This window comes from Dipodomys merriami, unplaced genomic scaffold (assembly GCF_024711535.1).
Source record: "Dipodomys merriami isolate MVZ:Mamm:240054 unplaced genomic scaffold, mDipMer1.0.p SCAF_24, whole genome shotgun sequence".
Lineage (NCBI taxonomy): Eukaryota > Metazoa > Chordata > Mammalia > Rodentia > Heteromyidae > Dipodomys > Dipodomys merriami.
The window spans coordinates 15,814,096-15,827,859 of NW_027203826.1; the positions used below are offsets into that span (position 1 = coordinate 15,814,096).

Genomic DNA, 13,764 nt, shown 5'->3' on the forward strand with positions numbered 1-13,764 from the left:
GTTCAGTTCCTCACTAGCACATAAGCAAAAAAGCCAGAAGTGGCTCTGTGATTCAAGTGGTAGAATGCTAGCCTTGAGCAAAAGAAACTCAAGGACTATGACCAGGCCATAAGTTCAAACCAAGGGAATGGCAAAAGAAAAAAAAAAAGAAAAAATGAAGTTTTTGTGTACATGCTGATTACAACACATATTAATGAAATATGATTGAAGTCTAGATAGTCTAGCACTTGTTTAAAAAATAGGAGCTGCATACAATAGGAGTGGAATGCCCATACCAATCATTCAACTGGGATAAATTTTAGTAACTTTTTTTAATTTCAATGACTTTTCAGCTCCTTAATACACCAATATGAATATGTACATAAATATACACATAAATATGAAAGGAATAAATTATTACTAACTCATCATCATAAAATTATGAATACCAGAGACATTTCAAGAACATGTCTTGAAGCCCGGAGGTTTCTAAAGATGAAATGTCACCTACTAACATCTAGAGCCTATAACTGATAGTCAACAATTGTTCCTGGCTCAAGAACAACAACAAAAACAACAAAAAAAAAAAACCAGGTGAACTCCTGTTTAAATGTATATTTATGAAGGGACTTAGGGTAAATTGATAGAGAGTGGTCTCAGTGATTACCAAGCTACGAAGTTGATTCATGATAGACAATAAACAACTAAGTAAATAAGTCAATGAACAATTTCACACTTTTACAGAAATTAGCACTTGAACTAAATAACTAGAAAACAATGCCATACTTGTATTCATTGTAAATCATCAAGATTGCACCTCTACTCAAAACACCTTGAGAAACAATGTAAAACACAAAATGTTTTATTTCAGTTGTAATACTAACAGTATAATATTGTAGTAATGAGTAGTAATAGTTTCCAAATTCTGTACCTGGTCTGACATAGATAAACATTAATAACATTTTAGTGGTGTTGTAATTTCTGCAGTATTATAGAATGAAGATAAAGTATACATGAATAACTGTATCTGTCCATTGAAAAAAGTTGCATAAGCAACAGCAGCAACATTAGTAACTGAGCATCTATTCAATTTCAATAAAGTATCATATAGCCTAATGGAAAGCACTGAAAAATATATCCAGACCATGATTACAGATTAGACTTAAACAAAAACCAATACTGTAATAGTTATGAATTTTCTTTCCATAATGTGACTCTTTCTGAGTCCAGGATTTCTCTCCCCATTCCTAGGTATACGCTGGATCACTCAGACATGCCCAATTCCTCTACAGTGATGGAGTTTCTCCTCATGGAATTTTCTGATGTGCAGAATCTCCAAATTTTGCATGCCATATCCTTCTCTCTGGTTTATTTGGCCACTTTAATAGTAAACATCTCCATTGTTATTGTCACCATCTTTGACAAAGGGCTTCACATTCCCATGTATTTCTTCCTCAGAAATCTATCTATCTTGGATGCATGCTACATTTCTGTTACAGTCCCTAACTCCTGCATTAATTCTTTGCTTGGCAACAGCACCATTTCAAAGACCGGATGTGTAGCTCAAGTCTTTCTAGTAGTATTTTTTGTATATGTGGAACTTCTCTTCCTCACCATCATGGCTCATGATCGCTATGTGGCCATCTGCCAGCCCCTCCACTACCCTGTCATCATGAACCCTCGAATATGCACCCAGATGACATTGGCCTCTCTGTTCAGTGGACTTGTTTACGCAAGTGTGCACACAGCCAATACGTTCTTGCTGCCCTTCTGCAGATCCAACGTGATCCACCAGTTCTTCTGTGACATTCCATCGCTGCTGAAGCTCTCTTGCTCTGACACAATCATAAATGAGATCACGATTGTTGTCTCTGCTCTGGGAATTGGTGGTGGCTGTTTCATTTTTATCATAGGGTCTTATATTCAAATCTTTTCTACTGTGTTCAAGTTTCCAAGTGGAGCAGACAGGGAAAAAGGCCTTTTCTACCTGTATTCCTCACATTCTTGTGGTGTCAATCTTCCTTAGCTCAGGCTTTTATGTGTACCTGAGGCCATCTGTAATATCAGCAACCACCTTGGATATGGTCCTGTCAGTGTTTTATTCTGTAATCCCTCCCCTTTTCAATCCTATTATCTACAGTCTTAGAAATGAACAAATAAAAGGTGCCATGAGAAAAATCATGGCAAGAATGTTCTATCCAGGTAATGTATTCAAAATTAAAAAGGGTTGTCCTAAGCTACTTAATAATATTCACCTTTTTGGCAATACACTGAAATAATTGTTTAGGATTATTGCATATTGTTTGTGCAAATTTAATAAACCATCCATACATATCTTAAACATTTTCCTTTCTGATGCTTTTGGATAATTTAAATATGTGTTGAGCAAAATGACTGGTGTTATAAGCAAGAAAGACCTAGCAATATGTGATAACAATTCCCACTTAAGTGCCAGTCTTAATGAGCTTGGAGGCAGGTCAGTGGTAAAACGCTGATACAACAATCTCTTCCAAGCACTGAAGAAAATCAGTCCTAAAAGGCCTAAAATATTATCTTTAGAGGAATTTTATGTTTAGACCCTTTTGCACATATATGTACTCTTAAATCCTGATACGTTACAATTAAAACAGTCTTAGTTAATTTTCAAAGGCCAAATTTACTGCTATGTAAAAAAAGGTTTAAAACCTAGTCATTTATAAATTCAAAATCAAGCATAAAACAAAAGATTCTTGAGTACTGTAAAATATACATTGTGAGGATAAACATAATTAGAAACGTATTATGCAGCTTCTTTTCCATAACAAGGAAAACCACTGGTATTCTAATCATAAGACCAAGATTTGCTTTAAAATGCATTTAAGTGATTTGCAGATATATTTCCTTACTTTCATATTTTAAAAATTATTTCCAAGTCAATTAAAGGAATATACGTTTTCTCTTCCCATTTAGCATATTTAATTCTATGTATTTATTACAGCCTTTCAGGAGTTAAAAGCACTTAAGACTTGAATGTGATGGTCAGTAATCACAGAAATAAAGCTTATTTGAACTGTGAATAATATCAGGCTATTTCTATATCTGGAAATTTATGTGTGATCATAAGTCTAATATGCTATTTTTGGAATACAACAAGGATCTGCTTAGAATTTACAATATCTGAGAAACGTAGATGTGGTAAAGGTGTATGTTCCAGATGATGTAATTTTGGCAGCGATCAAAAAATAGGAATCTTTATATTGAAACATAATTTTAAAGATTTACTCAAAATAAGGCATGTTAGAAAAGAATGAGAAGCTAAAACCAGTGAAAAGCCAAGACCAAACTTAGCTAAGACAAATTCATCAGTTTTATGAGTTATTTCATAACTATGGTTGTAAACTTAGGTAGCACTTCACATTCCTTCTCATTGTATTTCCATATCTGCTGTGAATAAGAAGACACCTTTACTCTCAAGAAAAATAAAGAAGAAAAAAGGAAGAAAAAGAAGAAAAACTTTAAAAAGAACACACACGCACGCACGCACACACACACACACACACACACACACACACACACACACACACACACACACACACACACACACACATATATAATTATTTTGCTTGTCCTGGGACTTGAACTCAGGGCCTGGATGCTGTCTCTGAGGCTCTTTGCGCTCAAGGCTAGTGCTCTACCACTTGAGCCACTTCAGTATTTGAGTGGTTAATTGGAGATACATACTTGTCTCAGGGGGACTTTTCTGCCCAGGCTGGCTTGGAACCATTATCCTCACATTTCAGCTTCCTGAGTAGCTAAAATTACAGATATGAGCCACTGGCATCCAGGTTCTGTGAGTATTTTTTAAAACAATTGAAGAATAAAAATTTGAAAATAAGAGTTAATACCAATATAAAATATGTATTGAAAAATAATACCTGTGTATATCATGCATATACATATGCACATATATATGTATACATATATGATATATGTGAGATCTCTGTCACATGATATATATAAATTATATATATATACACTATAGTATCAATAAAAATAAAAATGATAAAAAAAATCTTCCATAAAACTTCAAATGTAAGGGCCAGGCACCAGTGACTCATGCCTGTAATCCTAGCTACTCAGCAGGCTGAGATCTGAGGATCGTGGTTCAAAGTCAGCCTGGCCAAGAAAGTCCGAGAAACTCTTATTTCCAATAAACCACCAGAAAACTGGAAGTGGCGCTATAGCTCAAGTGGTAGAGCACTAGCCTTGAGCTGAAAAGCTAAGGGACAGCACTTAGGCCCAGAGTTCAAGCCCTACGACCAATCCCCCCCCCAAAAAAAAATTCAAATATAAGTCTTGTCCCATCCTACAGGTGTCTAATTTCTGTAATTCTAGCTACTCAAGAGGCTGAGATCTGAAGACATCAGTTCAAAGCCAGCCTGTGCAGGAAAGTCCATGAGATTCATCTCCATTGAACTACTCAGAAAAAGCTGGAAGAGGCATTGTGGCCCAAATGGTAAAGCAATAGCCTTGAGCAAATTAGCTCAAGGACAGTGCCAGGACCTAGTTCAAGTCCCAGGACTAGCAAAAAAAAAAAGTCAAAGGAACAGGTAATAGATTTTAATTTGATATAAAATTGAGTATGAAATGTATTTCCACATACAGGTTGGATTCGTAGGTAAAGAGAACACATGAAGACCACCCTAGTTCTGTCTGCTTCTGCTAGTCTTCTGTGTTCACAGTTTATTGTGCCACTAAGTCACATCTCCACCTCTGTGAAAGTAAGAGAATAGCCAGTCTCCTAAAAAGTTCAACAAATGGAGAAAAACAAAACAAAACCATGAAGCACAATGAATGTTCAGAGTCTCCTGTCAGATTCTAAATGTTTGTAGTTCATGTAATAATTATGATCCTTTCCATATGCACAAACCTTTCCAAGCCTTAAAACTGAACCACATTGTGGTAAGAATTGAGCCAAGTCATTTCAGTACATCATGTTTCATCAGTAGAGTAGCTTCACATTGTTGATGATAATGTCCCTTTATTTAATAAATGAATTATGTGAGCTGAGACATATCATGGAAATTTGTGAGGAGTTTCAGTTTGGAAATGGACATAGATTGCTTCCATTATTTATTACCTTACATATTTACTTATTTATAAAAACTTTTGTCTTTCAAGCTCTCATTTTTACATTCTTACTGGCAGTGTTATTCATCATATATAAGCCTTCCAAAGAGAAGGTAACAATCACTCCAATGAAGGTAAGGATTAGATAAACTTTGCTTGAAATATGAAATTCATCACACTTTTGTTCTCAGGACAGCACTACCATTTGAGCCACAGCTCCACTTCTGACTGTTTAATTTTAGTGATGAACTGGAGATAAGAGTCTGGTGGACTTTCCTGCCAGGACTGAAGTTGAACTTTGATCCTCAGATCTAGATCCAGATGATAGGATTATAGGATTGTATGTGTGAACCACTGATGCCTGGCTTTCTGGGCATCGTTCTATTATCTTATTTTCTCTTCCTTACTTTCTTTCTTTCTTTCTTTCTTTCTTTCTTTCTTTCTTTCTTTCTTGTCAGTCATGGGACCTGAACTCTGGGCCTGGGCACTGTCCCTCAGCTCTTCAGCTCAAGGCTAGCACTCTACTACTTGAGCCACAGCACAACTTCCGCTTTTTCTGCTTATATGATGCTGAGGAATCGAACCCAGGGCCTCATGCATGCAAGGCAAGCACTCTACCACTGAGTCACATTCCCAGGCCTGTTTCTTTCTTTTTTGTCAACAGGTGTGAGTCACCAGCATCTAATTTGCAACACATTTTTGTTGTTATTGTGGTTGTTGTTGTTGATTGTGGGGCCTGAACTCTGGGCCTAGGCACTGTCTCTCTGAGCTCGTCAGTTCAAGGCTAGCGCTCAACCACTTGAGCCACAGTTCCACTTCCAGCTTTTTCTGATTATGTGGTGCTGAGGAATTGACCCAGAACCTCATGCATGCAAGGCAAGCACTCTAACACTGAGCCACCTTCCCAGCCCTGCTGTTTACCTCTACACTTTGGTTGAAAGAATTTTATATGTTATGTAGAGTGAATATTGGCAATTCAATGGAAATAAATATTGAACAATGTCCTTGGCTTTTCAGAATGGCTTTTAGTATCCTGAAACAAGAAGCTACCCTCGACATTTTTGAGGTAAATGTAGTTCCAACTGGACTTTATACTTCTTAAGAAAACTTCTTTCCTTTCTATAACAGGTCAATGAAGTCTGCACTTCACATTTAAAATTATTTGTTTACAAAAGTTGAATTGAAAAAAAAATCAATTCAACTTAAACCTTTTTTAAATTTTAATATATATTTTTATTGTAGAGATACTGTACAGAGGGTTACAGTTACATGAGTAAGGTAATAAGTACATTTCCTATCTAACATTGCTACCCCCTCCTTTGCTTTTCCCCTACTATACCTTCCCTCCCCACTTCCCCAACTCCTCCCTACCCCTCCCCAAAGTTGTACAGTTTATTTTCAACATACTGTTGTTGTGCCCAGATAAGGATCCCCAAAGACCACCAAGGAGATGCAATTCCAATGCCAGATAGGAGTCATTTATTGCAAGCTGGAGCCTGTATTCAGAACCATACCAACGCAGTGGGTCAGAGTTGAGAGCTCTAACTTCCAGTTTAAGAGGGTTTTTATTGTGGTTACAACAAGGGTAGAGGGTTTCCAACTCAGTGGTTACATGATTAGTTAACATTTAGCAAACCTACTGACTAAAATGCCTGGCTAATCAGCTAAGCAGCAAAATAAGTTAACTATGCTATCTTAAGAAATATCTGTCTCCTTGATCAAGGTACTGTCCTGCTAGTTACTGATTGACTGTTACTAGGGAGTTACCGGTCAGAATGAGGTTTATCCAGGAACCTGAGCTCATATGTTGGTAAAAGCCTTTTACAAAATGGCCTTAATATCCAATTTGGTTGCAGTCTGGCCAAGCCAGGCTTCTCAGTGTCTTCTGCATCTCATTATTACAATGGTCAATCTGTATCCTTGTTTCAGCATTTTGTTATTTCCTTTTCATTCTCCAAATCAGAAAAATGTATATACAAGGATGGTAGGGGATAAACAAAGGAGGAGGCTACAATGCTCAATAGGAAATATACTCATTATCTTCCTCATATAACTGTAACCCCTCTGTACAGTATTTTTACAATAAAAAACATACAAAAAATTAAAAAAAACAAAAAACAAAAAACAAGATGCAGGGCACCAGAATCAAATACAGTGAAAACAGGGGTAAAACCTTCTTTCTCACTCATAGACAATTTTTCATTGTGTGGGTCTAAGACAGAAGACCTTGATTTTTCCATAGCACAATCTTATACATCTTTTAAATTTTATTTTATCAAGAGGAAATAAATTCACAATGGCATTGAACCTTCAACTCTCACATCGTCCTGTGAGCAGTCTTCAGTCCCAGTTCCACTCTTTTGTTTCTCTTTTTCATGGTCTTCCTTAGTTCCACAGTGGAAAAAATGCAGCCATGATGCTTCTCATCTACCTGGACACCCAGTTCCACACCTTCATTCACTTCCTCCTCATCCAACTCTCCTTCTCTTTCGTGAACCTCACGAACTTCCCTGCTGAAGATGCCCTCCAACTATTTTCCTAGGAGCAATTCCATCTGAGAGTTATGCCAACCAGATATTCTTCTCTGTGTCACTTCTTGGTGCTGAATGTTTCCTGTTGGCTTCAATGGACAGTTTATCAAACAGATAACCTGTGGTCTGCTAGCAGCTGCTTCCTGTCTACTTGCTTTTCTCAGTGATACAATGGAAATCTCAGCCACGGTGTCCTTATTAGTGATCTTCTGGTCTTGCTCTCATTGATCCATTGACACCTTTACTTTTAAAAGGATGATATTTATCTACTAACAGTTATGTTTCTCTTCCATGTAAGAATCACAATAGCTTCTTAGGCATGTGTTATTTTGGCTGTCATCCTTATGGAGAGGGTCAAAGCAAGCGTTTGCCATCATTTTAAGTGATGAGAACACACTGTACAGCAGCCATATTTGTACATGTGCATGCAGCCTTTACTTGTTTCCTTTTCCCAGTCAAAAGTGGTGTCTGTGTTCTACACCATCCTCACTCCTAGGCTAAACATGCTGCTCTAAAACTTCCATAACCAGGAAGTGGCCAGGGCTTTCATGAAGGTATTAGAAGAGGCAATTATTACAGAGAATAAAATGCCTGGTTATTATATATGGTCTTCACTGAAAAGTTCAATCCCCGAATTTAATAATTGTAGTTCATGTCAGAAAACTTATCCAGAATTTATAGCATTTATAACCTACAAACATAAGACTGGAAATTGAGAAAGAGCGTAGGTGCTTATTTGTTCAAGTATATATTTCCTCTATAGTTATGTCAAAATTCAAGGTATTACTATGAGTAACTGTTTGCACTAAGATTAAATGCATCTATATGTCTATATTTCCATATTAACAATGATCATATGACTAATATTTGTCTCTTTGTCTATTTTTTTCTCTTGTGGGATCTGAACTCTGGGCCATGGCACTACCCTCAGCTCTTCAGTTCAAGGCTAGCTCTCTACCACTTGAATCACAACTCCTATGTGGGGCTGAGGAATCGAACCCAGGGCCTCATGCATGCAAGGCAAGCACTCTACCACTGAGCCATTCCCAGCCCCTTATTTGTCTACTTTAATGCTTCAAAATGCTACTAAATATAACATGTCATTAGCATATCATATTTTATTTGCTCAGCCAATAAATCTCCTCAGTAATTTTTGAATCAGAATAATCATCCTTATAAAAGAATAGGCAAGCTTATTAAATGTCAAATTATAGAAATGCTATAAGATTATTAACAGAATTGGTGAGATACAACCAGATATAATAAAAAGATTCATTATGAATAGGAATTAGGATTGAATTTATTTTATAACAGAAATTGTATAGCTCCATGGGGAGTATATTTGTCTGCATTTATTAATTCTTATTACATGCATCAATCTTACCAATGGGAGACAAATGTGTGAATATTAACCTTCAGTCCAGATTTTCTCATTTTAGATATACTGATCCTTGCTTTAGATCTTATAGTATTATGAAATATGACCCATTTTTAAAGAGAATAACCTAAAATGAAGTTCTGAAGAAACAGTATGAATAACATTATAGTGTATTTTCTTAGCTTTTGAAATGTATTATGTAGTATTAATCAACATGATAATGCATAGAAATAGTGAAAACATAAAAGCTAAAAGGTTTCAGAAGATCTGAAGAAGCAAAACAGAATGCCTTAGAAGATACAAACAATAAAAACTCCAAGTTTGGGTTTGGTAAGTACAACCATATACTGAGGTAAATAAAAGGATATCAGAAGTGATACAGTAGAAATTGTTTAAATAGGGATACAGGTGGACACATTGCAACAATGAGATATACAAGACGTTATGTTGAAAAAACAAACTTTACAACTTTGGTGAGAGGTGGGGGTGATGGGAAGGGATGGGAAAGGATGGTAGGGGAAACAAAGGAGGAAGCAACATGTAATTGTAACCCTTCTGTACAGTATTTTCACAATAAAAATTTTAAAAAAGAATTTTAACAAGTATTATTATTAAAATGTTAAATATAAATAGGATAATGTAGTTATTGGAATTAATTAAATACTTAAAATGTATAAAAAGATTATACATTATAATACAATAAATTCTCATAAAATTCTACTGAAAGGGGGATTCTGAAAAAATGATATTTTATAGAAATACAAAAATTAGCAGAATATCCATAAAAACAATTTTGAATACATAACAAGTAACAGTTTCCTGGGCTGGGAAGGTGGCTCAGTGGTAGAGAGTTTGCCTTGCATGCTCAAGGCCCTGGGTTCCATTCCTCAGCACCACGTAAGCAAAAAGAAAAAGCCGGAAGTGCTGAGGGACAGCCCCCAGGCCTAGAGTTCAGGCCCCACGACCGGACCCAAAAAAAAAAAAAAAAAAGTAACAGTTTCCAACAAAAGGCTTTAGTTTCTAAGTAAATTCGTAAGGCTAGTTACCTTTGATATCTAAAACACAAACTAAGTTAAGAGGGAAGCCCATACCTACAAAACCTGATTCTTGGAAAGGTAGAAACAGTAGAATCTTAAGTTCAAGTCCTGCCCCAGAAAATTTAGTAAGATCCTATCTGCAAATTAATAAAAGGACTCAATACATGGACCAAGTAGTAGAGCACTTGTTTAGTTTATGTTAAGTCCTTGGTCTAATACACTTAATACCAGAAAGTTAAACAACAAACAATATTTCAAATAATGCTTTTGTTTTCCACTGACCTAAAATTGACAAATTTGTGTTTGTGTTTCTAAAGCCAAAGCCAGAGACTTGAGTAATTTCTATGAAATAGAAATTTATTTCATATGATTCTAACTGTGGGAAGTGCAAAGACAAAACATGTATATATCTGGTAAGGAATATTTGTTTACATTCAAAAGGTCCCATTTTTTTTTTTTTTTGGTCAGGTCGTGGGGTCTGAACTCTGGGCCTGGGCGCTGTCCCTCAGCTCTTCAGCTCAAGGCTAGTGCTCTACCACTTGCGCCACAGAGCCACTTCCGGCTTTTTTCTTTTTGCTTATGTGGTGCTGAGGAATCAAACCCAAGGCCTCATCATGCAAGGCAAGCATTCTACCTCTGAGCCACCTTCCCAGCCCCAAAGGTCCCATTTTTTTTTTGAGACCTGTTTTGTTCAGCCTTGAGCCCTAATCAATGAGATTCAACAACCCAAATGGCTTCATCTGTTGTTGCTTTTATAATGCTGATGTACTGGGGATTAAGTTTCCCTGTGAGTTTTGAAAGGGGCACTATAATGTAAACTATTTTAAATGATAATAAAACATGTACAAAAAAAAGAAAAATCAAACCAGATATATAAATAAGTTAAAAAACTAAAAATAAGCTAAAAATGTAGGAGTTATGTATAGGTTCTAAAAATTAAGAATCTACTTCTTTTATTTATGTTTTCTTTTTTTTTTTAATTGTGAAAATACCATACAGAGGAGTTACAATTACATGGGCAAGATAATGAGTACATTTTTGATCAAGCATTGTTGCCTCCTCCTTTGTTTCCCCTTCCCATCCCTTCACCTCCCCAACCCTGCCCCAACCCCCACCCCCTCTTTCCTACTCCCAACCCCCCACCCCCTGCCAAAGTTGTAAAGTTTGTTTTTCTACATAACGTCTTGTACATCTCATTGTTGCCATGCTTCCACCTGTATCCCTATTTAAACAATTTGTTTTTGCCCTTCCCCTCCACAAATTATACCAACATCAAATACAGTGAAAGCAGGGGTTATACCATGGAGGAGAGACATACAAAGCAACATGAAATCATCTTATAACATTTGAATCTTTATCTTGGGGTTCATTTCGCCTAACATCAACCTGTCTGAAAATTTCTGTTTGTCTCAGACATATACTAGTTATTGCAAATAAGGGAAAACATGGGACCTATGTTTCTTTGGGCCTGGCTTACTTCACTTAATAGAATTTTTTCCAAGTCTTTCCATTTCCTAACTATTTGGTGCATATTGTGCTTTGTTACATTTTAAACACACCCAAACCTAGTAGCTTAAGTTGATATAACTTTTTATCTCTAATGTTTACCGAATGACTTGAACAAAGAAAGCACTCATTTAAAAAACCTAGCACAGATCTTCATGTTGTCATGTAATGGCTGATTATTAACTTAGAAACAGTTGGGACGTACATGAAGATCTTTCTTTCTCTCCGCTGTTTTTCTATCTATATTTACATAGACTGGGCATGTCAATAATATCTTCATCTTCATATTATGAAAACCTCAATCAAATAAACTACTGACAACATAACTAAAATATCAAAAACTAGTACTTCCAAAAAAAACATTGTACTTATGGACAAGTTTGAAACAATATGGAATATAATTTCTGACATACGTGCTCTGCTGAGCTTACAGACATAATTTGTCTGTATGTTATCTTTATCTTTCTATGTATTATATAATCTTGTTAGAAGCATATAAAGAATTATCTTTCTATGTATTATCTAATCTTGTTAGAAGCATATAAAGAAATCATTGGGTCCAAACATAGATCATGGTATAAACACATGTAGTGTTGAGAAAGAAAAAATTTCATTTTGTAAGCAAACACAACCATTTGATTAAGAGAAAAGAATCATCAGGGAAAGCATACAAAATTTACTTAAATTAATATGCAAACAGAATATGGAGGAATAATGTCCTGATATCAAATGGGTTGTATTGTGTGAAATGTGAGAGAAATTACAAATAGTTTGATCCTTCCCTCTATGTGTTTTATAAAGATATAGGAACATAATTACAATAAAACTAGTAGAAAAATACATACAAAAACGTCAGTTGAAAATACAAATCAAAAATAATACAGTAAATAGTTACAAATACTAAGTTTCTACACATAGACAAATTTACAGTAATGTAGAAATGCCTGTGTGGGAAATTCAGCCTCACGGTACCAAGATAGTACCCCTTGATTGTCCAGTATGAAAGTAATTAGTAAATTTTAATGAAGTTCTACATGTAGATATTAAAACACAGAAGGTATGGATGTAACTTTAATTAAAAATGAGAAACACAATTGCCTCCATTCCCCTTAAGCTTATACAGCTAATCAAGATTTTAAATGCGAAACAGGGTATGGGCACATACACTTGTAAACTCAGTGTCTCAGAATGTGCTTCCGATATGCAGTGCAAGGTCCATCCTCGCAAAATTAGTGCTGCCTCATCTCAAAGGCAAAATAGAATCACATGGGATAGGAAGTAGGAATGGAGCTCAAGTTGTAGAACACCTGCCTAGCGTATGCTGGAGCCTGGGTTCAGCCTCCAAAATTACAATAAATAGATAAACAAACAAGGAGACACAAAATAAAGTCAAAGTGGAATAATTAACATATAAGTGACAAGAAGATAGAAGAAACAAATTTTGGGAGTTTGTTATTTGTCAAAAAATGAAAATAACTTTCTTGTTTATGTTAAATAACATAATGTTATCAAATGAAAAACATTGTATCAAATCCTAGGAGAAAAATTGCATGATAACGTACAGCACTATAATTGAACACTAGGGACTCAGCTCCCTCATGACATTGCAACATCAATTCACAGGTGACATAGCCAAATGCTTCTCAGTAACACCATTTAAAATCTTTCTCTTACCCTGTGAGCAGCATGAATTTTTGAGGACATAAAGCAGGTAAGACTGAAGAGAGGAGGAAACTCCAATAATCAAAGCATTCTGGCTTCTATTAAGTTCAGCCATGAACAAGTTTTTGAAATATATTATCCATTGTCATAGTGCCTATAGACCAAACTTCCCTTTCCCTCACTCTCCCTGGCTTCTGGAAACTACCATTCTGCTCTCATTATCTAAAAGAACAACAGTCTTTGATTCTACATGAGTCTTGTGATGGCGCTTGTCTGAGCTTGTCTTATTTCACTTAATAAAATGATCTTGCTCCCCTTCCATCCATATGGTACACATAGATGAGGCTAATGAATTCTACATTAATAATGTAGAAGAAATCATTTTTGAATGTTCTTGAAAGGAAGAAACCTTAAAAGTTTGAGGAAAGAGACAAATTTATTTTGACTGGGATGTTATCAAATATATAAACAAATCCAAAGTTTACTTGTCATATAAATAGATATTATAGTATGTTAAGTAAAATTAAAGCAAATAAACATAAAATGTGACTTGCAGTTCTTT

General features: G+C 35.6%; 1 protein-coding gene across 1 annotated transcript; it reads left to right on the forward strand.

Annotated features, from left to right (window-relative positions):
* The first annotated feature begins 1,252 nt into the window (after positions 1 to 1,252).
* LOC138835515 (olfactory receptor 14C36-like) lies at positions 1,253 to 7,630 on the forward strand. The gene is given in 4 exon segments (XM_070034007.1): positions 1,253 to 1,933; positions 1,935 to 2,181; positions 5,167 to 5,222; positions 7,478 to 7,630. Coding segments are annotated over 4 exon segments (1,137 nt in total).
* The last annotated feature ends 6,134 nt before the right edge of the window (positions 7,631 to 13,764 follow it).